The 26,094-nt window shown below is 45.1% G+C and overlaps 1 protein-coding gene and 1 long non-coding RNA gene across 2 annotated transcripts in view; both read right to left on the minus strand.

Annotated features, from left to right (window-relative positions):
- Nucleotides 1-237: 237 nt before the first annotated feature.
- Nucleotides 238-6,668, minus strand: LOC135399536 (uncharacterized). Its single transcript, XR_010424326.1, has 2 exons — nt 6,467-6,668; nt 238-376 (listed from the first exon to the last, which is right to left on the minus strand). It is a non-coding gene; the product is annotated as an uncharacterized LOC135399536 (long non-coding RNA).
- Nucleotides 6,669-11,093: 4,425 nt separating this feature from the next.
- LOC135400460 (uncharacterized) overlaps nt 11,094-26,094 on the minus strand; it is a 73,720-nt gene continuing 58,719 nt past the window's right edge. Inside the window, exons 10-11 of the mRNA XM_064632293.1 lie at nt 16,848-17,009; nt 11,094-11,174 (exon numbers count right to left, since the gene is read on the minus strand). Of these exons, the coding sequence (XP_064488363.1) occupies nt 11,094-11,174; nt 16,848-17,009 (243 nt within the window). The remainder of the gene's footprint in view (nt 11,175-16,847; nt 17,010-26,094) is intronic.

Genomic DNA, 26,094 nt, shown 5'->3' on the forward strand with positions numbered 1-26,094 from the left:
TCACTAACGTGAACTGCGGACAGCGCAGCGGGATTGCGGCGACCAGGATTGCGGCTGATCCAATGCGACAGTGCGTTTGGGGCGTAATTCACTAATATCTGACTGCCAGGGTTGCCATGATGTACTGCCATGATGACTGCCATGATGCATGTTCTTATTCTTGACGCAAACAGACACAGCATATGTTAGATGGTAATTTCGTTGCGTGTGAAATGAGACCCACTAAGAAGACTAAAATGTTCGGCTCATTATTTTTATTCATCACTTATCAGATATCGCTTGTTGAAAGTACAAATAAAATCAGATGTAGACCAAATACTTGTAGCCATTAAGGTGGGATACACATCCCATTTACGGTGGTGCCTTTGCCAGTTGCCTGAAAGTTAACGAAAGAAGGAGTTATACTTATTCTCGAAAGTTGACCGTCCAAGTCAGTATAAATAATTGATTTGAGGTGGGGGACTAGCTCTAGTAGAAATCAGCACGGTATGGCAAAAATGTGTTTCAATAATTTGCAGTGCGCTATATTCAACAATGCCTGTTATCTGCGTTAGTATAGACTTGTCACGTTACTCTCAAACATACCTGGGTAGTAATGTCATTTCTCTAATGAATTACTTTTCCTGGTAATTTGTAATGTAATATATTACGTTTTGACAGAATGGCGTAAATGCAGGCTAGCTGGTGGATAAATTCCATGATAGGCAAGCCTGAGCGATGGGCAAGAACACGTAAACAAACACAAAAACGAAATACAATACGTTTTACATTATGTAATTTGTAATATAATTTAATTACATTTGGGCAGTAATTTTAATGACATTACTCATTACTTCTTACAAAATAATCGAGTGTGTGTTCTGTGTTTGCACTTGCCAGAGAATTGGGGACCGGCGAGTTAAAAGAATTCCAACGCCCACTGTGAACGGTGGCGCACTCAATCGGCACAGGGAACATGAGTTCCCTTCGACGAGCCAGTTGCCTTAGTTAGGGCACCCACAAACAAATGTTCAGGTAAACGGTTTGTAGCCTTGGAGAATCATTGTTTGCGGGGCCCATCCTCCAGACAATCTTGTCGTGATAAATTGTGTCACCTTCGTCTTTACATTGTGGAACGATATGTCATACGTGGCACACTACCCTGACATGTAGAAGAGACCAATAGAAGAGTACAAGCTAACTGTTGTCACATTGTCAGCATACATTTACCCGAACTTCTTGGAAGGCAAGTTTCGTCAACTTTTGTGTTTTTGCCCCTTGTGCCTTCCACAAAATTCCGGAATATGTATGCCAATAATGGCATAGTAATGAGTTTGTAATTGTAATGTAATTTCATTACATTTCAGTTGCAGTAATGAGTAATGTAATTGCATTACATTCTAACTGGAGTAATAAGTAATGTAATTTAATTACATTTTAGAAGTAATTTACCCAGGTATGCTCTCAAACCACCTGTCTACGTGCGCTGCTTAGCCTCATTTCCAGCGACAGCACCATGTAGGTGACCTGCCAAAATCGTCTGCTTCCATCGGGATGAATGGCTGTGGCTGCCGTCTTTAATGAGTAGGACTGATGAGACCTTCAGCTTTCCATATAACTAGGGTAACCATCTAAGCAGCGTATGAATGTTGGAAACATCGAGGGAAAGAAAGATTGCTTGCTTCCGCATGCGATATGCACAGTTTTCCACGTGAGGGGTGCTGGCCGATGCGATATTCCGGTTCCAGGAAAAATGAACGAACATGAAATGAATACTAACAACACGAAAATCAACGAGCACACACACAGGAAAATGAAGGAACTCGACTAACGACACCCCACACGCGCACAGTTCCTATGATTATCACGGGGCGGCAGCACTAACGGCGGCGCCCATTCGTTGTTTCGCGTTTTTGTGTATAAGAATGCAGACGTACTTCTTCGAAATGGGCAGTAGTCCTGCAGACAATATACTGGACGTTTCAGGAAGGCCTCCCGGCTGAATAATTCGTAAACGGGTGGCGCCATCGAAGAACTTTCTTTTTAGTAAACAACCTTGGATATCGGCCATGAGCTATGTACTGAGCGGCTCATTTGCATACGCTCACTCATTAACTAACATCCTAAATTTTCAATTTTACTTCGCACGCTTACGGAAATTCAGTTTGGTATTCCTTCTCAACGCGACTGGTAAACAGCTCTGGCGGTTCTGTCGTCCCGTAGGTGAGGTAGCGTGTCCTTATCATGGGTGATGACGAATGCCGGGCGAGCGCTTTGTGCTAGTCGGATAGAGAAGGAACACCAAAGCTTCTCTTGCGGTCGTACAGCTGTTCCTTATGTTACGTCACCCCCGTGTGACAACTAGGCGGATGAACACAACATTTACAGTCGGATAGTTGATCCAAAGAGCGCATTGGTGTACTGCTCCGCGCAAATATATGCAAACATGAACCGGTTCCAGGTTACTTCCAGGTTCCAGGTTACTCGAAAAATTTACTAAGCGTCGACGCGTTTTTTTTTCCTTGCAGTATTTTTCGCTGAGACTCCCGGTACGTAAAACAGTGGAAAATGTGCGAAAGAAAATTTAAAAGTTAGGATGGTTGATTGATTGATTGATTGGGGTTTTTGGTGGAAAAGCGACGAAGGCCATAGAGCGCCAAAAACAGTGGGTATGTGGAGAAATCAATATGAGAGTAAAATTAAAAGTAAAAGTAAAATGATAACCTTAAGAACAAAACATTGTGTACTGTGTAAAATGAAACACTAAGAAGTACAAATTTTACAACTTGCCATCGAAGCCATTATCCAGGAGGAAGCTAGAAACAATCTCGAACTGAGCAAGCGGCTCGTCGGCCAGCAAGAGGGCTGCGTGAAGAGGTATGAAGTGCTTGTGAAACCTGCTAAAATAACGCTGAAGTTGACTTTCAAAGAGAGGACCTGCTTACCACAGTGTGAGTTAAAATGTTTATTTCATTAGTGTGCGTATGCAAACGAGCCGCTCACTGCTCAGTTCATTGCTGATGTCCCAAGGCTCTTTACCAAAAAGAAAGTTCTGCGATTGCGCTACCTGTTTCCGAATTAGGCAGCCGCGGGGACCCCCGTGAAAGATCCGGTATACAATGTGATGATGACGTCAAAGTTGGCTCATCAAGGCCTGCCGCTGCGCTGTTCAAGTTCACGGTTTTTCCCGAGACAACGTATGATCATACACCTACATACATTGTTTGCATTTCATTAGGATGTAGCTGTCACCAACGTTGTAGGATATGAGGCAATTAAACACAACACAAGCCTCACAACACCCAGTTGCAGGTGTCGCCAAGCGAGTTTCCATGCAATTCGTAAACTATATGCGTGAGAGATACGACCCCGTGGCATGTTCACAGGCACCTTGCAAAGATGAGCAACGCAACGATAGGGAACGCGGCTCTCGGGGGACATGTTATGTTGTCTGACAAATTTTACGCAGATAAATATGAGGTCCCTCGGTTTTGAGGCTTAAGGCCAGTTCCCACATATAGCGCTTCCCTACATAACGCTAGAAAATGCGCTATATTTTCCTCCTCGCATGGCTGCGAACCGAACCACTCTTGTCGAAGTAGAGCTCCGGTCAACTTTTCTAGCGCTATATTGAGCGGCGAGTATGTGTCAACCAATCGTGAGCGTCTTCCAGCCGTGACGTCGCGGGAGCTGGAGTTTGTTTTGCTTCCGGTCACTCGAAGCAGCAAGGCGGGAAGGCGACGACGAGAACGACGTGAAAATGGCCACGAGTTTCATCTGGCCGTGCATATGCCAATTCATGGCTGTTTGGTTACTATAGTTCGGTATCGCGATCACAGCATCGAAGGTGTCATCCGCGTTCATGTTACGGATATCCGGCGCGGATAGTAAACAATCACGGTGCATCACGTCGCAACGAGATATCCCGTGACTGCAGCAGGATAGCGCTCTGTGCTCGGTAGTATGTGAGAACGGCAACCGGAAAAACAACGCCAGATTTTGAGCGCTATTTTCTAGCGCTATAAGGCGAAGCGCTGTATGTGGGAACTCGCCTTTGGCCTTCCACGCAGAGACTCCAACGTGTTCGGGGTTCGAATAGCGGCACCGACTTTACTGTTTCGGTGCGTTTACTGGGTTTACCTCACGCGTAGCTGTAGTTCCCTATAGCAGGCCAAATAATTTCCGCATGAAGTCGGGCCAGGAGACACGTTTCCCCGCACAACATGTCGCCACGTTATGAGGCACACCGCGAGTTAATAAACAGCCACCAACCAATCACGGTCCTAATGAGAAGACAACGTTTCCAGCCAACGCGTTATACTGTCAGTCGTGCTAAGTTCTTGGAAATAGCGGTTAAGCAGGACATCGTTATTCTGATCTCACAAAGGTTACATATTGCGACATACAGGGTGTTTTTAGCCTTTACATAATTTTTACTTTAAAAAAAATGCCACGAGAGCAGCATATATGTTCTACGGCCAGGCGTACATCATTTAAAAAAAAAGTGTACAAATAGAAGATGACTAATTACCTAAAATTCATTAATTAACTTTTAATTATAGACTTTCGAGCAAAAGCAAGATGGCAGATTGAGAGACTATCCAAGAGAGACTATCGTAGATGCTATTATTTTCCTTGTCCGTCCTGAAATAAATATTCTGTCAATTGTGAGTAAGCAGCCGTGACGTCAACTTACGTGTCTTCCCTGTGTTGTTTATTGCTGCATTCAACAATATGTCAAGATACCAACTACCCCAACTTCGTACGCTTGTGAGATTATCCAAGTTGCGAGCAATTCCACATGTAAAAAAATCCTGAGGCACGCACGTGCGTTAAAACATATCGATTCCCCGGAATCTCTATTTGCAAATGAACCAAAACCGAAATCGAGGCGAGAGGGAGTTCACGGAGTACAGCGCTCATTTCATGTCAGATGGCAACGTGATTCGGAGCGATGGAGATTATTGGAGTAGATGCCGCTCAGATGAACAGATTAACCGCTTTCCGGTCCAGATTAGGCCTCAGTCGGCGATGATGATGCGCTCCTCCGGCACGCTATTTCGGTTTCGGCGCATTCGCATACCAAAGTTCAGCCATTGATATTTCACGCGCTCTTTCCTTGTTTTTAAGAGATGGAATGGATTTCAACTTGGATTGCCTACCGTTCTGCTATCTCGCTTGTGCCCGAAATTCCCTAAGTAAAGATATAAATGAGCAAATGAGAATGGTGCAAGCGAGCTGGTGTACTACGGAAAGACGTAACATTTCCATGGGTCTGAGAAACACACAATACCAAGAGGACAACAGAAGACTCAATTGACCAGCTCCCGTGGGATAGTGGTTAGGATGATCGTTTTCTCACGCCGAGACTGGGAGGTGACGAGGGTTCGAATCCTGTCGTCGGCTGTGCTGTCTGAGGTTTTCCCTGGGTTTTTTTCGAATACTTTCCAGACGAATGTCGGCACAGTTCCCCCTGAAGTCGGCCCAGGACGCATACTAACCTCCCTGTCCCCTATTCCTTCCTGCTGTACTCTCTCCATCTGTCCACGCCTGTACGCCGCTCATAGCCACAGTTGCGTCGCCAACACGAAAAAAATAAAAAAATAGACTCGTCTTAGTCTTGTGTTGCTTTCTTCGTATTGTGTGTTTCTCAAACTCAAGGAAACGTTACCTCTTTTCAAAGAATTATTTAATGAATTTCAGATAATTGGTCATGTTGTAGTTACATACTCTCTTCCAGACGATGTCTGCTAGTCGTAGAACTCAACTAGAAAGACGACATCTGCTCCCATAGCTTTTTTGTAAAAATTCTGTAAAGGCTAAAAGAAACACCCTGTATAGGGACCGCCAACTACTTTCTGTATCACGCTAATAAACGACTGCGATTATTCTCTGCGTAATATTCAGAACGCGCGCGTGTCCTGCGGCTGTTGAGCTCGAACGGAGAAGCATATTTTTCCCTTCTTTCTGTTTGAAATTTGCGTTTCCAAATATGTCAGAACGATGGTTTTTAAACTTGTCCTACGACATGATGGAATCTTCTTGGTTATCGAACCACACTTTTGCTGTTTCACTGCGGTAAAGGATGACATTCTCCACACGAAACGATTCCCACTTGGACAACTCTGACTCTTTCGTGCTGAAGCCAAACAATGGGTTCTTCGCGTCGCATGGCGCTCGAGGTCGAGCCTAGACAAGTATATAGCTTGTGGGACTAGTGCTGGTCGTCGTCTTGCTGTTCGTGCATGTAGGCATGGCGATTTCAGGAAACACTATGACGTGTAGATGCCGCAGGGAAAGGCACTTAGCACGTCCAGCATACGTATATTATAGTAAGAATAATCGTAGTCGTTTATTGGCTGAGTGTGTCTGCGACAGAAGGGCACGCTCTTTGTCCCCATCTGTGACAATGTATCGGCGAGAAAAGCTTTACTCTCAGCGAAACCAGATGTGCCTAACAGATGACTATAAAAGACACAGTCCTCACCATAGTAAAGTTCAAAATCTTGAATTCTTTGGATACCTTGAGTTCATACGCGGTTCCCTGGGTTCTTACGTCTGTTTTGAGCTGCTGCGGTTGTTCGTTATCCACGCTGATATGAATGAATCCCGCCTGCACTCTCATAATGAGGCGATGGTGTGGGAGCGTCGGCATTTTCGCGTAGATGATCTGACCCTTGTACTTCACGGTGAACCTACAACATGCGCCGCTGTTACTCTTCAGCCGTAATCCCTAACGTAATCGTTCCACTACACTCTAAGGAAAAAAAAGGAGTAAAACGGGGAGTAACTGCAGCTTCTACTCCCCTAGTATGCAATTACTCCCCCATTTTAGTCCCCTAACCCGACCTTTAGACAAGACATTTACTCCCCAGGACCGCAAATTGTCACAAAACTCCGCGAATGGTCTCCTGAATGCAACAGTCTATAGGTAAATATGTGCCCTTGGTCAATTTGAACGACATAAGGCCGTATAACTCCGAAAACGTAGCAATTTTCCAGCCACACAGAGTAAGAAACAGTTAGCGCATCTTTCTTCGCAAATTGTGCCCTATGTATGGCGCAAGATTTTATATCACTCGATATATCACGGTTGATGGTTTGCTTCAACGTATTTTCATGCATGCACACGAATTATGTACCTGGGACTCTTACAACAGCGCGTGAAATGCACTCTCCACTCTGTGACATTCGTTTACTCTCGTGCATTTACTCTTGAAAGGGACTATTTTTTGTGGCAATGCATTTGGTCCCCAAAATGAGTAAAAGTACTCCTTTTTTCCTGACCACGATACATGAGCGTTTTTCCCCAGCTTCTACTGAAAGGCAGTAATATTCGCAATCATATTACGCACCTGGCTTCTAATATGCCTGAAAGCAGGGGCGGAACCAGGGTTTTGCTGAGGGGGGGGGGGGGCCTGGACAGCATCCTACTACATACCTAAGGTCAATCGAAACTCTATGTAACGGAAGAAATGTAGGAGGTCAGGACATTCGGACCCCTCTTCATGCAAAACTGCAGTAAGTAGCAGAACAGCGCCTTCTACTTGAAAGGGAAAGTGCTGACGATTATCGTTTTCACCATCTTGACGTCCTTTCCAAGGTAAATATAAATGGTAGCGAAGGCGGGAAAAAATATGAAATCTGTGTGAGCAACCCTGCGCCCTTCATGATACACATGCGAGCGTGGTTGTTGAGGGGCAAACTATGAAGGTAAACAAAAAAAATTTAATCGGAGGCGCGAATAATTTGTGTATTAATGCAATATGCATATTTTCGATACAGCAGTTCGTGCGGTCTGCCAGTAATACGTAAGATTGTAGACAGAGCTGAGTACGCTTCCGGTTCCTGTCCCTCTCCATGTTGTTAGCTACGAATTTGCTGTACATTGACTGCGCACTTTGTGACTGTTCATAGCCGTTTTCTTCTTCATCGTCGTCTTTTCAATTTCGAACCACCCAGTCCAACATGGGACATTCCTCGGAGGAATGCCACATTTCAAGACAGTAGCCAGTTATTGCTTTATTTGAGTGTCAAGAATGTGGACAGTACTGACTTTGGAGCTGGCGGTTCCTCTTCCTGCCTTTGCGACATTTGTGGGTGCGTGTGAGGAAGCCTTCAAAGCCAACGTCAAGACATTCCTTACCTCCAAAAATGGCAGGTCCAAGCTTTGTGAAGTGTTGGACACACTTGTGCCAAAGACATTAAGTTTGTGTTCTTCATCGGTGTGTGATGATCTATTTCACTTTTTTGTGGGGGTACGACTGTTCTGGTTTGCACGAGAAAGGAATGAGGAAGTACGAAGTAGTACGTTACGTCAGAAGGCACTGCAGTAGGCAGCGAGACTAAGTTCGTAAACTCTGCACGTTGTTGTGATGTAACCAGAAGTTTTCTTTTCATGCAAAAGGATATGCATGGTTCTGTAGTCTATCCAGTGCGTTCAGTTGTAACCTAGATTACACATGACCTCTTGTAATTCTTTCATTCCTGTGTAGCACACGATTTGTCAAAGTGCACTTTTGCACATAGCTCCTTAGTGTGTTATTTGTATTTTGACAGCCATGCAGAGCTCAGTAGTCTGTGCCTATTATTTATATGTTTAGTGTATGTACACCTGTGTACATAGATACCTAGCATACATTTTCGATTTTGAATCTTCAGCAGTTTGCGTATTCTTTGATACGTATTAAGTGTATACCTGTGTATATAGATCCCTAGCACGTAATTTTATATATTGAATCCTTCGCTGAGTTCTGTAGTTGTGTGCACAACCGCCAGTATGTAGGCGCAGTTATGTGCAGGGCTAAGCACCTTGTGCAGCTTGAAAATCTACGTACATCAAACATTGTCGATGCTTTGACATGCCTTTAATACAAAAATGCTGTTGTAATCAAAGTAGAAGTAGTCATCAGCAGGGTGTGTACACACTGAACAAGGTTGTCATTACTGGAAGCTGATATTATTGTCATATATTGCAAGATAAAGTATCACAGACTTCTGAACTGAGCTAATGGACTTGTACCTTCTTATTCCCCCATAGAATTCGTTACAATGCCAAAAACTGTGGGCAGACATAGCACCAAACAGTATGCAAATATCATATAATGTGATCTTCAGTGCAAATGTGTTCACTTCCACCTCATTTCTACGAGAGATATGCGGAAAGATCCAGATGTGCATGACGACAGCTATAGCAGCACGCATTGTACATTAAGGTCCTGGGCCCCACCTGTGTTTGCTGTAATTTGTACATTATCTTTTCGTGCTTATTCATTACATGGACTGTCATTCAAGTGGTCAGCATGAACGCGGCGCCGTTTTCTGCCATCCAGTTGAACATCATATACAACGTTGCCTTCACGACTGATGATCACACCTTTGACCCAATGATGTTTACGGGTTGGATCTTTCACCCAAACCTTATCCATAGTGACAAAACTTCTTGTCACCCTTTTTGGAGAGGAGTGCGAAGACTGTCCTGAGTAGTCCTGTGTGGACGGGCGAACTAAATCTAGCTTGAACCTGAAAGGTCTCTTGTTAAGCAAGTCGCAAGGTGTTTTTCCGGTGGAGATGTGAGGTGAAGAAGGTGAAGAAGAAGAAGAAGAAGATGAGGTCGGGTCGCCTAATGCTTCTCTGTGTTCAGGACGTCCACGGGAACCTGGGACTATTCCCTTGAGCCAGACCATGGACATCAACTTGAGACCCCAGGCTTCGTCTGCGCCTCCCGCACTCGACGTCGTCTTCCCACAACAGCCACCTGGAAACTCAACAGCAGAGCCTCCGCGGAGATACCCTATCCGTCAAAGAAGACCTCCTGCCCGTTACAGGTTCACAGCCTTAGGAGGGAGGAATGATGTAGACAACGACGACGACCGAGCTATGACGGAGCGAGGCTCGTGAACTGCTGTTTGCATTCGTCAGCTGGCCGACAGCTGATCAGCAGCTGTTCCCGGAGAGCTGGTCATTAAACGCTCTGCCAACGTGAACCCAGCCTAATTCTTATTCTAGTAGCTTTGCAGATACTACACTCATACTGGTTATTTTGCACATTATTCTGTCGTGGGTATTTATGATGAAAGATGGAAGTCACTGAAAAGTCACTGTGTTCCAGCCTCAGAACATCAATTGTCTCATGGGGGTATTTATACTGTTTACAACGGCGTGTCGAATTTATACCCGTGATAAAAGAAAGTAACCCCCACCTGGCCTCCTGTGTCCTTTCTTGCACGCCATGTCGCTAGCGTTGGTTCTTCTCTGTTTATTCTTCTATGTTTAGCTCTTGGATTTGCTTTCAACAGCGATTGTGATATTCCGCGGCTCAACATCGCGATGGAAGGAACGCGCAGCGCGAGCGCCCGGCCCGCGCATACGTAATGGTGACGTACCAGGTGACGTCATTATAACGGAATTTGTAGTTTGCCCCGCAACGAATGGATGGCGCTGACGATCTATATCATGGCCGCCCTTGAAGACGTGGTGACCAATGCAAGCTTCGCTACCATCTATATTTACCTTGGAATAGGAAGGAAGGGGGGGGGGGGACCCTTGTGTTGGCTATGCCCTTTATTCGTCTCCTGGAAGTGGTGTTTGTTTCAGGTATGTTAAGTTCCGATATAACTGTCAAATAGAACAGGGCTGACTATATATTGTTTAGTTCTATGCGACTCTCGAACTGCTTCCCTTAAGATTTCGTAATGTGAAGCAAGGAGTGTTTGTTTGAAGATTCAACGTTACGTTTCGAAACAGGAGCTGTCCCATTACCCCGAAACAAAATGCCCACTGTGACACACAGGAAATGTATTTTGAAGGCATGGAAGCATACACGTCTAGCCCATTACATCGAACTGTACGACACACGTGAGAGTATTACCTTGATGGGCGACCCCCCCCCCCCCCCCCGCAGTCGGCGCCTATGATAGAACCGTAACTATCGCACTAACCGTGCTTCTATTGCCTGCCACTGCCAGAAACTATTTTAAGTAATTATTTTTTTTATCGTGTTGTTACTTAATGTACCACCGGGTCGAGCATCTGGCACTTGAAATACCATATGACATCCCACTTATTTGGCCAGCAGCTTTAGGCAGAAAACCCAGCTTTCGTTAAAGCGATACTCACATTTTACTAGCCTCTCCATCCCAAACGGCGGAACCTCCATCAAAAAGTCCGGCCTGAGGAGCAATGAAGTCTGATCCCTGTAGGCGAAGGCAGCAAGAATGTTATCAAAAAACCGATCGGGTACGATAAGAACTAAGACCACAAAATATGCTGCACAAAAACTAATCTCCTGGTACAGATACTCGTATCGAATGTCGGGAGGGGTGTAAAGTAATCCTTTCTCCTTCTCAATATTTAAACTGAAACTAATTGGAAAAACGCTGAATGTCGCAGTTAAGTAATGCGATGTGCTCCGCCCATTTTATGGATCTGATAACTTCCATGTCGGTTGGCTGGTCATGTTGGTTGACCGTTTTATTGTACGAATTGAAAAGCTGGGTAGACCACGACACCGAGGACTCGACGTGCTTGTTCGGAGATCTTAGTCCAAAAGCCAAGTCATAACAGCATGTCTTGACAATGTGTGTCACAGTGTCGCGCAATGCCGGCGCCCCGACGCCGGAGAAATCGCAAAAAAGAAAGAAAAAGACGGCGCGGCCATATGACGTCAGCGGCTGGCAGCCGAGAGAGGGGGGCATTTCTGCCGCGAGATTCAAAGCTCCGTCGCGCTCCAGGATTGCGCGCTACGCTCAAACTTTTTGTGCGAATATGTATCACAGGGCTCATCAAACATACAATGATGCGTGCACTCCTTTTGAATGCTATTTGAGCATAGGAATTTCGAGTGAGCATTGCGCACACACCCGAGGTGGCGGTTGAACCCTATCGAGCGACACTGGGGTATCGCTCGATGGGGTTCCCGGTCTAATATCTACGACTAAAACTGTCCTATCAGGTTTGTTGTAACGGATTTCCCATTCCTCCCCCTCCTCGTGCACGTTCACGACATGCGAGAAATCCTAACGGTAGTTGAGATATTTGGAAATTCTTGGCCTCAGTGTGCACTGCCCATACATTAGGAGCGCCGTAACTTCCGCCCCGTCCGTCAGATCGACGCCAAAATTTACGCCCTAGTAGGACTTGAATCTCTCTACAATCGGCCAGATCACACCACGGGCCGGTCTTTAGCGGTTTGAAGGTTGTAGGCAGGGAGGTGTTCGTAACTCTGTTTTTCCAAACTTTGGGGCCCTTTTTCGGAAGGAAGCACGCGTCGGAAGTTGTTCGTCTTTTTGGAGCCTACTCGTCCCGACTCGGTGAACGTGGCAATTTTTTTATTATTCGAGGGTATTTTTGTATATGAGGGTACTGGTGCTCTAACTATACATATCTTTCTTTGTTGGTTATTAAATCATAATTGAGCTAGCTTTTTTACTCAGCTTGGTTCATGCACATTTTTTCCCGAATGTGGAAGGAAGATGCATAGAATATAAGTAATTGCGGATAATAGAATTCAACATGCCTTGTTCTCACTGTCTTCAGGTAATGCCTTACTGACACGTTTGGTGTAGCCCTAATAGGTATAGTTAATTAATCGCAGTGAGTTATAAATGGTTGGTACAAAAGAACAAGTGTCTTTGGACCGCAAGTAACAGTATATGCCTGTGGTGTACAAATCCTTTTTAAGTTTTCCCGCATTTAATGTGACACATCCTGTATTATACTTGCTAAAACCAGCTTCGTAACTCCCTTTATTGTTTCAGATGCCTTCGAGAAATATATCTCAGAGTTATCATCTATCTGTCTAACATCTGGCATCATCTGCGAAGGTGTTGAAGATGTAGTGCAGGCATGAGTGTGATTGTTCAAGAAACATTTGTCAGATGGATGCTGAACCATATGAACAAAAGAAGGGTATAAGTTGCATGATTTGTTATTTCCTAATATACACAGCACAATAATAGGGTGCACAAATTATACAGGGTCTCTACTCAAGCATGAGCACGACAGATTTGCAGACATCAGGTCTCGTGCATATAGCAGACACTAACTGGTATTCCGCCATTTTCGCGTGCATGTAGGAACCTATGTGCATGTAGGTCCCACTGTAGGTCCGACAGTAGGTCACACAATCAAATGGGATCATGTTTGCACGTAGAAACCATTTGCATGTAGGTCCCACAATCAAATAGGATCCTATTTGTGTGTAGGACCGTACATCATGTAGGACCTGGTGTCATAATCCCATATGAAGTCAAATAGGTACTTCCAAGAGAGCAACAATAGAGAATGCTATTGCTCTGTATACAGCTCTGCTGTCGAATGTGTATCTCACTATGTTGGTTAGCAATAACAGTCCCTCTGAGCGATTATTCTCGAAACTGAAGCTCAGAAGAACAGTCATCGGGAAACCGTGATGCACAGCAGACTTAATACGTTGCCATTGGTATGCACATTCTTAGCCGTAGATTTTACAGAAATCATTAGTGATCTTCCGTAAAGAAAGTCACAATTCATTCCAATTTACACTAACACGTAATGTAGTGTTGAATAGCATGCAATATAGTCGATGAATGATCTTAGTAGATGTATGCTGAAGAAGCAGTGAAGTTTCAGAAACTGGGTGGTAACAAACAAATTACTATACATTGACGTTTATTGCGTACATATGGCACGGTATAGTGGCGCCGAGGTCACGCATCTCCATGGACATTTTAAAAATGTATCCTTGTGGAGCACCCTAGAAAGTGCTGACCAGGCGGAAGGGCTCCCGCCATGTACGCTGCCGCGGACCTCCACCACTGTAAATCCTGAAACAAAATAGTTTAATGACAAGAAAATATTCATACTCACTTTACAACAGCTCTGCACTAGCGTTATGGACTTCGGACGAAAGGACAACACGGCACGCTTAAGTATTTTTGACTAGGAAGCAGCGTGTACGTTTGTATGCACAGAATAGTTATGCAGAAGACCCGCCAAAATTGTAATGAACGTGACATTGCACACTACAGTAATGCACCATATGCAGCACAATCCATACATTTTAACTTACGTGCCAGTACAGTAGCATTATCCAGTGTGAAGCAGTGACAAATAGACAGTGATGGCCACTGACTAATTCTACCGTAGTTTAATTATAACTACTATCTACTTCGCGATGGAGTAGTTTAACTAGTAGTTCAACTACTTTTCAGGGGAGTAGTTAAACGCACTTTTCTAACTACTGCGATGTAATTTAACTAGATCTATAACTACTTAACGCTGTCCATCAACACCAATCCCTTGTAGTGTTCCTGGACACCTAAACATGAATCACAAGCAGTGATAATGATATTTAGAATATACTCTTGTGCCTACGTCGCTTAATTCACATACTGTCGTAAAATCCGCTGCCTGCCTCTTTTATATTATGCGCTGACAAAAGAGCCTGCTGCGGAAATATTTTCTATGGAGTGAAAGCTTCCGCTATAAAGGTACGTACAACATACGACGGACTATGTACAAGATTTACACTCATGCTCCTTCGTCACAGATCAATGCGCCATACACAAATATATAAACTGAGTTGCAGAATTGTTTCACAGCAAATGAGGCTTCACTAGACATGCATTAAAAGTGAAAATTTAGTACACATGCATGGCACAATTGCTGTGCACCTCCGTTCTCATCAAACAAGTAGCTCAATGTAAGTCGGAAGTACAATCGTGCCGTAAAGCTTGCCGCAAGATCCGAAGTAGTTTGCGCCTGCAGTAACCTAACTACTGTCATTAACTACTCGAAATAGTAGTTTAACTAGTAGTTGCCACTACATTTCTGCAAGTGGTTGATAACTACTTTTTAACCACAATCAGGTAGTTTAACTACATGCAGTTAACTACTGGCCATCACTGCAAATAGATATTTCCCCTTTTTCTTTGTTCACAGAATGCAGCGAATGAATAATGAGCGTAAACAATACTAACATGAATTTTGGCGTCTTCTTTGACTAAACGTTCACTCATAGTAAATGCACCTTCCTCAATATGACAATGACCGTGAGAATTGTAAGAGTTGTCAGGGACGATGTCAGCCTATCGGAACGGATTGTATCTCCAGCTAGCAGTAAAAAAATGTACAAGAGAAGACGAATTAACTGAACTAGTATAATGTAACTTCTATACCAGACAACGAAGCTTCCATCACCAGATCCATAGGAGTCAGTCACTGTTTGGACAGCGAAAGTGCATGAACTTGGAATTATCAGTTGATCGGAATGGTAGTAGTGCGTTTTGTTTTGCCACCCTGAAAGCAAAGGTTGTGATGTTGAGGGCAGATTCAGCAGTGGTGACAAAATGTCTGCGTGACCGCACCCATCAAAAGTGAAATATTGGTCAATATTCAAATTATCATGTTATACTCTCATACCTGTTGTTTGCTGCTGGACCAGTTGGATCGATTTCTTCGTGAAACAAGCCACAGCAAGGTTTATTTCCACTTTCAACTTGCACCTGTGGTAATTCCCAAATTGGGCTATTAGTAGCGTTGTGTTGCCAATCGTGGCGACAGTTGAGACACAGCAGCTAACAGACAGCTGAAAAACCATGAAATACGCTTCACATTTTATTCACATGTAGTTGTATCAACACTACTGTTCTGTCGTAGGAGCTATGTTTCTCCATAAACGTGATCTTGAACCCCAACTTACCTTTCCTTTCTTTTTCTTAATAAACATATTCCCCCCCCCCAACTTACCTCTACTTTTCTCCGCTTTCTTCTTCTTCTCTTTCACTCTCTCTCTCGCTTTGTGTGTTTTGCGTTGATCCCGCGCAGCACCTACAGAATTTGTGGGTACGGCAGACCGCTTCAGAAGCCTGCGTGCCGTGATTCCAAGTTCCTTCTGGATAAACGCGTTACCTATGATAGCATTCACGGAAGAAGTGATATATTGCGGTAGATCGTTGGGGTTCGGAGGTAGAACTCAGTTCGCAGGCCACCTATCCCTGTCTGTCAAGGGCTTCGCACAGTTTCGTCGTTTTGCAATTTGCGTTCGGAAACACTTGAATACTCATACGAATTGTTCTAACAGCCGGGAGCGTAGCGTAGAGTCGGCAAAAGAAAGTACGCTTTCCCAACAATGTCGCGCCAAACAAACGTCCACAAGCGGCCAGTGCTGCTCCAGAGATAATGATTCTTGTTTCCGGATTGAGCAATGAGAGCTATTTTCAAGTGCACGAAACCAAAGAAGTCAAGCCATGATAGCTTAGATCACGACCTACTAGATTATAACGACCACGTCATAATCAGCAACCCCTATGAGGACCCCGTCCGCACAATCCGCTAGAGGCGCTACTCATCGAAACGCGAGATCTGCATCACGATTGGACGACGGAAATTTGAATTCTGAACGCGCAGAAGCGTTTGTACTACTACCGTAGCAGACGACAGCAATAGCTCCTATGAAAACGCGTAGAATGATGATGATAATCAACCTTAGAATGAAACATCTGTGGAATATCCACCGCTTGTACAGAAATACTAAGGCAAGCTGAACTACAAAGTATTGTAGAAGTTGAGGAAGCAATAACTGGGACGATGAGTAGCGCCACCGCTACCTCCCAAAAACGCGGCGCTGGGAAGGGGTGCCATGACATCGTCGTTATACTCTAGTAGGTCGTGGCTTAAACTATAGCGGTGACGTCAGCCCGTGCTTGCGCAGGGTTGGCCGACCGCTTAGACAGGGTTTCAGCGAAAATAAACAAATGTTTTTCTCTAAGGTAATAATTCTGTTTCTGAAATGTTTCACACAGAGGCTTAGTGTTCCCTAAAGGATACACAGCGGGAGTGTCGTTCAATTATGTGGTGTTTTTTAGGTGTAGTTTTAGCGTAGATACCTGATTAAAAAGCAACGACGGATTTTCGCTGTTCGTGACGTGAATCTCGTGGACGATAAGTGGTGCAGTAGACTCTGGGTCATCCACGGCATGATGCCTCGCATTCTCGAATCCAGTGCAGTCTTTTTTGGGAGAATGCGGCTGGTTGCCGTCCATGCTCACCTGCGAGGGATAAGCAGGAAGGAAATATGCCCAGTTGCTACTCGTCTTTTTTGTAGTTAGTGCAGAATATCTGGTCAAGTATGCAGCTACAATAAGAGACATTTAAAAAGGACGACCGTTCTATGCTAGTGAAGGTCGCATGCTAAGATTCACCAAACAATTTCACCAAACGTTGCAATATCGAAAAGAACTCTATCGAGTTCTTTTCGATATTGCAACGTTTGGTGAAATTGTATGACTTGCAATTGAATTCCAAGTGACGCGGCAGTTCCACCAATTCCAGTTTTGCTGTAGACAAGCATGCGCCTCGTCAATGTACTTGCAGTATTTCAGTGTTACTTCCATGCTGTATCTTGGCTTACCCCTTGCCTCGTGCCATTTGAAGAAAATGCGCCGTCTCTCGCCGTCCGTTTGCGAATATTGCGGCCTCTCAACAAGGTGACAGTTTCAAACTGTTCCCTTTATACACTCTTAAAAATGAACTTCACCACATAGCACGCTCCTAGCCAACCATCATCCCGAATGACAACGTTCTCTCCCCCGATTTCTTGAAAACGAGAGGCGGAGCATATTTTGTGCCGTACATAATGGCACAAAATATCCGCCTCTCGTTTTCAACAAATCGGGGGAGAGAACGTTGTCATTCGGGACGATGGTTGGCTAGGAGCGTGCTATGTGGTGAAGTTCATTTTTAAGAGTGTAGAGCCAGGCAGAATCAGGCAGGGTGGTGTCCGGTAGACACCGTGAGATTTTTTTTCGTTCCAAAATATATTGATACCTAGTGCTTAGGAAGGACATTGGCGGAGAAAATATCAGAAAATATCATAGAGTTGTTCTTCAAAAAAAAAAAAAAAATGTTAAGACTGACAACTTCGAGCACTGCGCTTCCTTGCAATTTTCAGGCCTAATATATGAGGCCTGAAAATTGCAAGGAAGCGCCATCAGGGCCAGGCAGTTAATTCTTCTTCTCGCTTACTGCCCATGTTGTGCTGTTTACTGTTTGCTCAATCTTTGGTGTTCTAGGTTTTGCAGGTGTCAAGATAAAAAAATCGTAAAGTCTTCAGCGCCTAATTACTTTTCTGAAAATACCAGAGGGTTAGCATGGGTGACATCGCTCTGTTGTTCTTTACACACTCTTTCCGTTCATATAAAAAGCACTGTTGGAAAAATTCGGACATACTTCCTAACGCGCGTTTAGTGACGGGTGGTAAGGCATAAACGCGCAAATTTGGTGGCATCTTTTCCGTATTCGCGCACTTGTGACGTGGTTCATATTCGTCACACGTATTGTTCATAACAAGCTCACATACAGCAGCGGAACAAAATTCACTTCAGTAATGTCTGCAGTTCATTTCCCGGCTTTCCGCGCGCACCTGAGGTGTCCGGTTCGTGACGTGCGCAGCGAGGACGGACAGTGGAATTTTCGTGGATTCATACATTACATTATTCATATTACGATTCATGCATTATGTGGACTCATACAAACAGAAAAGGGGACATAGTCTAACACTGGAAAAATAAAGAAATATGTGGGCATTGTGTGCAGCAGACATGCATCCACAGGTGGATCCATTTATACACTAATTTAAAAGAATAATGTGCCTGGATGGCTCAAAGTATTTACGGAAGTAGTTACAGTATTTAAATACTGTCTTAATGTATTTATATTTTGTATTTAAGTACTTTTATCGTAAAGTATTTATAGGCAGTATTTAAATACATGAAAACATGTAGTATTTTGTATTTATATTTAAATACCCCAAAAGTGTATTTATGCCCATCTCTGATTGTGAGGACTGTATTCCAGGAACGCGCTGGAAGTGTTCCTATTCTCGTTTTTTTTTCGTTGTATGATAGTTTGCGATGCCTTGTGCAGACGCACTCTTAAAAAAAGGGGTGTACTTTAATTCGTTTCCTTGCCACATATATATATAACACCCTTTTGGAGAGTACAATTATGCTCAAAAGGGTGTCTCCTCACTCCCTCAAGGGAGTAGCATAACACCTTCTCCCTGCCGGGGAGTAATATTACTCTCCAGTAGGGAGAAAGGAGTTATGCTACTCCCTTGAGGGAGTGAAGAGACACCCTTTTGAGCATAATTGTACTCTCCAAAAGGGTGTTATATATATATGTGGCAAGGAAACGAATACACCCAAGGGAAGTACACCCCTTTTTTTAAGAGTGCAGATGAAGCATCTGATATTGGACAGCTTCGCATTCATAATTATCTTATTTATCTTACATCTCAGGTTGTACAGTGTGCTTAACCACGCCAACGACACCATCGCATCCACTCTTCCCGTTCCATTAAACACCCCCAATCTACCTTTTGCTTCGTAGTTCTTACCATTGCAGTGCGCACAAAACACACAGTCGCACGGTCTGCACTATGACCTCCGTTTTTTTGTTGTATGCCCTTACAAGGAGAAACTGAGGTTTTTTTCTGTTCTAACACAGAGCAGGAATAGAATGTCTTCTGGCTAGGTGGCGCGAAGACAGCAGGCGCGACGGAGAGAGGCGCTTTCTCCCATTAATTGGGAACTGACGCCTTTTCTGGACGACGACAGTATAGGTGGGGTGCATTGACGTGCGCTGGTTCACCAGAAAGAGGGAAAAGGAGCATCCGTATGGGCGAGGTGCGCCGGTTCACCAGAAAGAAGGAAAAGCACGGGTAAAGCTATGGTGTGACGTCATATGCAAGCCACCTATATTAAAGCGACTATCGCATCCGGGAACGTATGTATGATACCGATAGGGTAATGTTCGTCACCGCTTCAGACTCAATTTGGCCAAATTTATCTTCCGAAAACAACTTACATATTAAATAAACGAGTTTTAAAGGTTCGCATTCCATCTGCAGCCAACATGATGATGACATAAGCCACACGAATGGGAGCGCAGCGCAGGGGATTGTCACCGAGGTGGTCTGCTTGGCGTTCGCATCGCAATATACTAAGTGAAAAGTCCTCGGTAAATACGCAGACTTTCGCTTACCAGTGTGAGTCCTGGCGTAACTATGTTGCGTGAAACAATGTGTTAAGGGTGGTTCATACTGTCACGTCTACGTTTGCGGCTACGGGTTATGGGCCCTGACGGTGGGGGTTGCCTTGACGACGAAGAGACGGTGCCCGCAAGATCGTTTCCGGGATGAATTGAGCCAACTTCAGCTTTTCTCCCGCGAGCTCCGTAACCGTAAGCTCACTGGTCAAGAGGATGGCAGTAAAGTTCGGATGCCGCGCATGCGTTCTGTTTCGCGAGTCTCCTTGCAAAGATGCCAGAATCTGCGGCCGACAAATCTAGTGAAAAGCATACTGACCCTAACCTTTCCTTTGTCGTCCATAAATACATAAAGTGTGTCGCGCCATCGAAGAGCAGCATCTCTCGCACAAGATGATGGTATTCCCCGTCCTCTGTGCTCGTGGTGTATCAAGAGGGATGATGATATGACTTGAGGAACTAGCGCCCAGTTCACGGTCCTTCCACATGACATGTAAACAGCAACGCAGTGAAGAATATCGTCAAGGAATGTCTCACTGTCTTCCAAAGCAGCCAGGACGGGGGTGCTGGACGCCATGCTACTCTGTGGCTCTATTTCACTTTTCTTCGGAAGGATGGCGGTCTAGGAGGCCGCTCCTCATAGGAGGGAGGGAGCGCCGAAACGTAGTACCGCGAACGGTGGAAGAACGTAGCTGGCAACGAGATGGGTACTACGTAAGAGCAACTCGCAGGCCGTAAGCGCGAACGTGGCAGTGTGAACCAGCCTTTACGCTCCTGGCTGTACGAACACGTTCGACGCTAACCAGAAACAACATTCCGCGAGCCCATGACAGAGAAGACGCCGTGCCCTAGTATTCCGGCTCGCCCGCCTGCAAGTTGGTCGGTCGCCAAGGCTACCAACGACCGCTCCATGATTGGTCTCCTCCGCGTCATAGGGCGCGCAGCGATTGACCTCGTCCGGGTGATATTTCCATAGAGGGAATCCCGGAAGGCGTCGTCTGCTCTTGCCAGGTTTTATATCAAACTCCACAGGAACAACGCCACCAATTCGCGTCGGGTTTTCGGCGTTATTATCAGTGATGAACGCGGGGTAAAATGGCACTACAGTTTCGGAATCGACCGGGATGGATGCGATAGTCCTTTTAGTGGTCGGCGGACGAATGCGCGCCAGTGAACAATCCTGTGGCGCGCGCCACCCGGTACTGATTCCGGCCAACTCTTACTACGCAAAACTGCTCATCTTGGCTTCACGTCGTTAATTGTTACATAGTGGTATGCGCAACGCGCTTGTGCAATTACGAGAGAGATTTTGGGTTATTCTTGCGCGCCAACCAATAAAACGCATTTTAAAGGATTGTGTGGCATGGAAAAAGAAAACGACGCGTGAAGACCAAAAGGAATGACAGTTTCCAGCTGTCCAGTCCTACCCTGCGGCACGTGCAACATGTCGCCACACTGGGCAGACAAACCTTACGTGTAACTATGGTGGGACTAGAATGACTGGGTGTGTTTATCGGTGATTGCGCGTGGCCACCTCTGATGTTATCGCCGGTAGATGGTGCCAGCTGTACCTTCTCAGGCCTGTGATTGAGGCGCCCCTAAGAGATCCCAGTGGAACTATTCATCACGTCATAGCACTCGTGCTTCTAGACCCAGAGCGCGCATCTTTCTCTTCATACACTCGTTCTAGTGGTCATTGCACGGCAGGATGTCGCAATCGAAAGGGCCGCTCGCTGTTTTGGCCAAGCTCGCGCTCTGCACGTGGGCACGGCCGGCCGGTCGAGAAGCTATGTTATTTTTTAGTTCCTTTATTTGTGTAATTGCCGTTGAATCCATATTTCGTGTTGGAGGTTTAGTTAGTTGTAAAAATACAACAAATAAATAAACGAAATTACCCTGATGATCTATGTGTTTCTTCACAGTGTGCTCTAGTATACTTCACAGCACGGGCTATCTGCTGGGATACCTGACAGCCTGACAATATTTGAACGCATAAATTGTGTAATGACATACTAGCTTGTTGACATTCCATTGGTTGTGGGTTACTCCTATTACGAGATCCTTCTAACTATTACTCGGCATATTGCAAAAAAAAGAAAGAAAGAAGTATTTTTGGCATATGATCCACAATTGTCTCCCTTTTGTGTATTCCCAGCATCCAGGAAAACTACCAATGGAGACCAATCAACCTTTTGTTATTCATGTTGACAATCGTACAAAGCAATACTTCAACAACAACTTATTCATATGGCTTAAAAACACCTTTTTATGTGCATGGTGTCCAGCGTAAATATGGAAGTGCTTTGTCAGAAACACAGCTACAAAAGGAAAACTCTTTCCAACACGATTTGTGTTGCAAAGAGATCCTTCATTGTGAGACCTGCCTTCTTTGCAACACAAGTCTCGCGGGAAAGACGTCAGTATTTTTTTAGCTCTGAAATGAAATGACACTTGTATAGTTATTCTGGACACCCTGTGATATGTACTCATGACTGTACTAGTGAAGTTAGTGCAAACTAGCATTTCGACAATTTTTTAAGTTGCCGCCGCTTCTCGCGGTCCGGCTTATTACGGTTCAAGGATTTCACGAAAAAGTGAAGCCGCGTCAAGCAATAAAATTTGACCACGCTCCTAGTCATATCTACACTGTGTTCGTTGCAGCCGACAAGCGGTAGTTGACGCTTATTCACGGATGCGATTACGTCAAGAACAGATTCCGAATGTAACTCGCTCGTACTAAATGATTTTGTCACAGCATTTTCCAAGTTGAGTATTAAGCTGTAAAATATGCGCGTTGGATAGAGCAGGCCGCCGTTGTCAAAAAGCTCGGTAACCTCAATAGGTAGACCACTGGATTGTTCGGCGTTTCCAAAGCACAGGCTCCGGCATTCGGTGCAAGGCTTTTTCAAGATGCACTTGCGTGCGGCATACCCGGCGATGTAATATATCAGCCTGGCATCACTTTTTTTCTGTCAAGCATGGTAGGTGGTCCACAGCTGCTTCCGCTGCCACCATGTTGCCGGAATCAAGCAGCTCGTCGATGCTTTGTCGCAGCCTTACTGATGACATGTTGGCTGGGCTCAGCACGTGACGAGGCCTGTGACGAGGCCATCGCCCACATTTCCGTCGTTTGGAGCCCGCGCGAGGTTATAAAAGCTGAGACAGTTTACAATAGCGATAAACTGTCCCGCAGAAGGGTGTTCATTTGAGCCAAGCGACTGCCTAATAATACCGAATAGGGGCTCAATGCAGTCCTGACTCATCCGTGACGTCATCGCATATGCGTACCCGACGTCCCTCGTGAGGTACTCCAACAGCCCTTTCACGCTTGCAAGGCTAACAAGGAGCCCCTCGGCGGTGCTGCGGCTGAGGAACCCCTGCTGTCCTGCGTGGTCTTCCCAGTCATCCAAGAATCGGAGAACAAGGATCGGAGCTTGAAGGAGGCGACTCCCACGTAACGCAACACAATGATCTATAGATATTTCCTTGCGGACAGAAACACGCAGGTCCGAACGAGACAAGACAGACTTGATGAAAATGACTTTATTTGTTCTGACTCAGAAAAAGCATAGACACAAGGACGCACCGTGAAATCGGCGCTCGAGCAGCGCGCGACGGTCTAGCCAAAGCGCGTGCATGCGACCGTCCAACGTAGCATTCAGATATCTTCTTCGGCATGATCTTTGCACACAGTGGCTCGCTCCGCGAACCTGGTCACCATATGTGTCACGTGACCTATACAGCGTGGTGGGTGAAGAATGCGGCAACAAGACTACAAGGAAGCATGTCGTGCAAGACTAATGGCTGACGTAAATGCAATTGCCAATAATGCATTTTATGAAATAGTTGAGCAGGAATCAGCGTGGTGCGCTACGAGCGCAGGCCTGTGGGTCACGTGCTTCGTTTCACAGCGGGGCCCGCGCGCGCCCCATGCATTGAATCAGACGATAAACACACCCATGTGTAACCTTACGTGCCATTATTCGTCCGTATATCATCGTTTTCAAGTAATAGGTGTCGATTTTTCTGGGCCATTCACCATAAAACAACGCAAGAAGACTTACACAAAGGCGTACGTCGCCTTCTTCACGTGCGCCGTAACGCGAGCGGTACATCTGGAACTGTGCTACGATAGGATTGGACACTGAGATTAATCTTACAGGAGCTGGCAGAATTACACGGGTGTATCCCATTTGAAACCATTAACAATAACCTTCCTTTCAAAAATAAACGCGTAAGTAGCTACTGTTAAAAATAGATATCCCAAAATATACGCTTAAAATTGAACGCACAAAAATAACTGCTGAAATATCCCCGTGTAAATAAAAACGCTAAGGAATCCACGGTTAAGAATATATCGTTAAAAATAAATCGTTTTAGAATCCCTCCAAATCCACCCTACGTTTGCTACAGTTAAGTGGCATGGCCGCGAGTGCAATAGACAATCCGCTTCGAGAAATAATCCAGAAGTCGGCCAATTTCATTGGGCTTCTATGGACATGAGTATACTTCGTACTTCGATACTTCGTAAACGAAACAACAGTGCTCCACTTAAACGTCCGAGTAAAGCGAACTCTGGACACATGCAGGAACGACAGCGAAATAACGCGAGACATGTATATAATGCACAGCCTTTCTGAACTAAAAACAGAAAACGCAGCAACACAGAAAAAAAAAAAAAAACATGGCAGCCATGACAGTCCACTAGGTGGGGGCACCGCTATCCGCGGTGTTGAGATACATAAGTATTACTCCGCTGTCGTATTCGACTACAGGATATATTTTGAAACAGTCATTGAAACATTTTTAAGGGTATATTTTTAAAGTGCTTATTTTTAACGATATATTTTGCAACGGCATATTTTTCATTGTGAATTCTTAAGCGATTGTTTTTGGGCGGGGATTTTTGCGCGGTTGACTCTTTATCGGGGAAGTTTACGCGGTTTACTGTAAAACAACTTATTTTGAAAGAATTTTCCTTAAAGGATTTGTTCTCAAAGATTTATTAGTGTAACCCCCCTGGTTGACATGTGAGTGCGAGAATGGTTGCGGAAAAGTTGAATTTTCAGAAATCCAGTGTGCATTAAACTGTGTCGGGGGTTTTGCAGCTGAGGAAAGTGTTCGCCATATTGGTTCCAAAGGTGCTGTCCTGAGAGCAGAAGGAAACCCGTGTGTCGATTTCCCAGGTTTCAGATGTCGTTACACGTAAGGAAGTTTCTGGTGAAACACAATTTGGCAGCGCTGCCTCATGCTACGGCCACACTACGGCACTGTACGCCGCACAATTTCTCACGTCCACACAACAATCCGCGAGAGCCGGGAAAGCAGCGAAGGCGTCCAACAACGCGGCGCGAGAGTAGAGATTAATTCTACTTTTGACGGCAGTGCCGGGAAATGTCGCGCGTCAGGACCAATCAGCGCACTCCACGAGCGAGAATGCTGGGAAGGAAGAGCAGCGGAGTGGACAACAAGCATGGCGGACGCGTATAACCTTGTCTACGAAATTATAATCAAGGCTCTAAAGCAGCACGAAATGTTGTACGACAGCAAAGGCGAGAGGAGCAGAAGCGAAAATATGAAAATGAAAAAAAAAATGTCTAGGAAGCAAGCGAGCTGGTGAAGATGATGCATAATGTAAAACCCCGAGACTAGGGAACACGAAAGGACAGACACATGAGACAGACACAGGAAATATGAGGACCGCATCATAGCAGCTGCTGAGAGAAGAAGAGGAAGTCATCGTCTGCCGGGTGTCGACTATGTGGACACTATGTGAAGAGTATATGCATCATTGCTGAGTTTGCTGGACGCAGCGGGTATCGCTTTTCAGGTTGCTGTACAAAACGAAATAAATACCTGTTCTGCAATTGTTATCTCGATTTATCATAACGGCATTATACGCGTACGTATTGCGCTTGAGGAACTTGAGTACATTTGAAGCATGAAACGGAACAGTTTTTAAAGCGGAGGACAGTAGTGCTGTGCCAGCATTCCCGGCGTTCGGAGCACAGTACGGACTAGAGGGCCGCGAACGCCGTAAAAGCTGCGAATTATTTCCCGGTGTTCGATGATGTAGTGTGGACGTAG

This window comes from Ornithodoros turicata, chromosome 7 (assembly GCF_037126465.1).
Source record: "Ornithodoros turicata isolate Travis chromosome 7, ASM3712646v1, whole genome shotgun sequence".
Classification (NCBI taxonomy): domain Eukaryota; kingdom Metazoa; phylum Arthropoda; class Arachnida; order Ixodida; family Argasidae; genus Ornithodoros; species Ornithodoros turicata.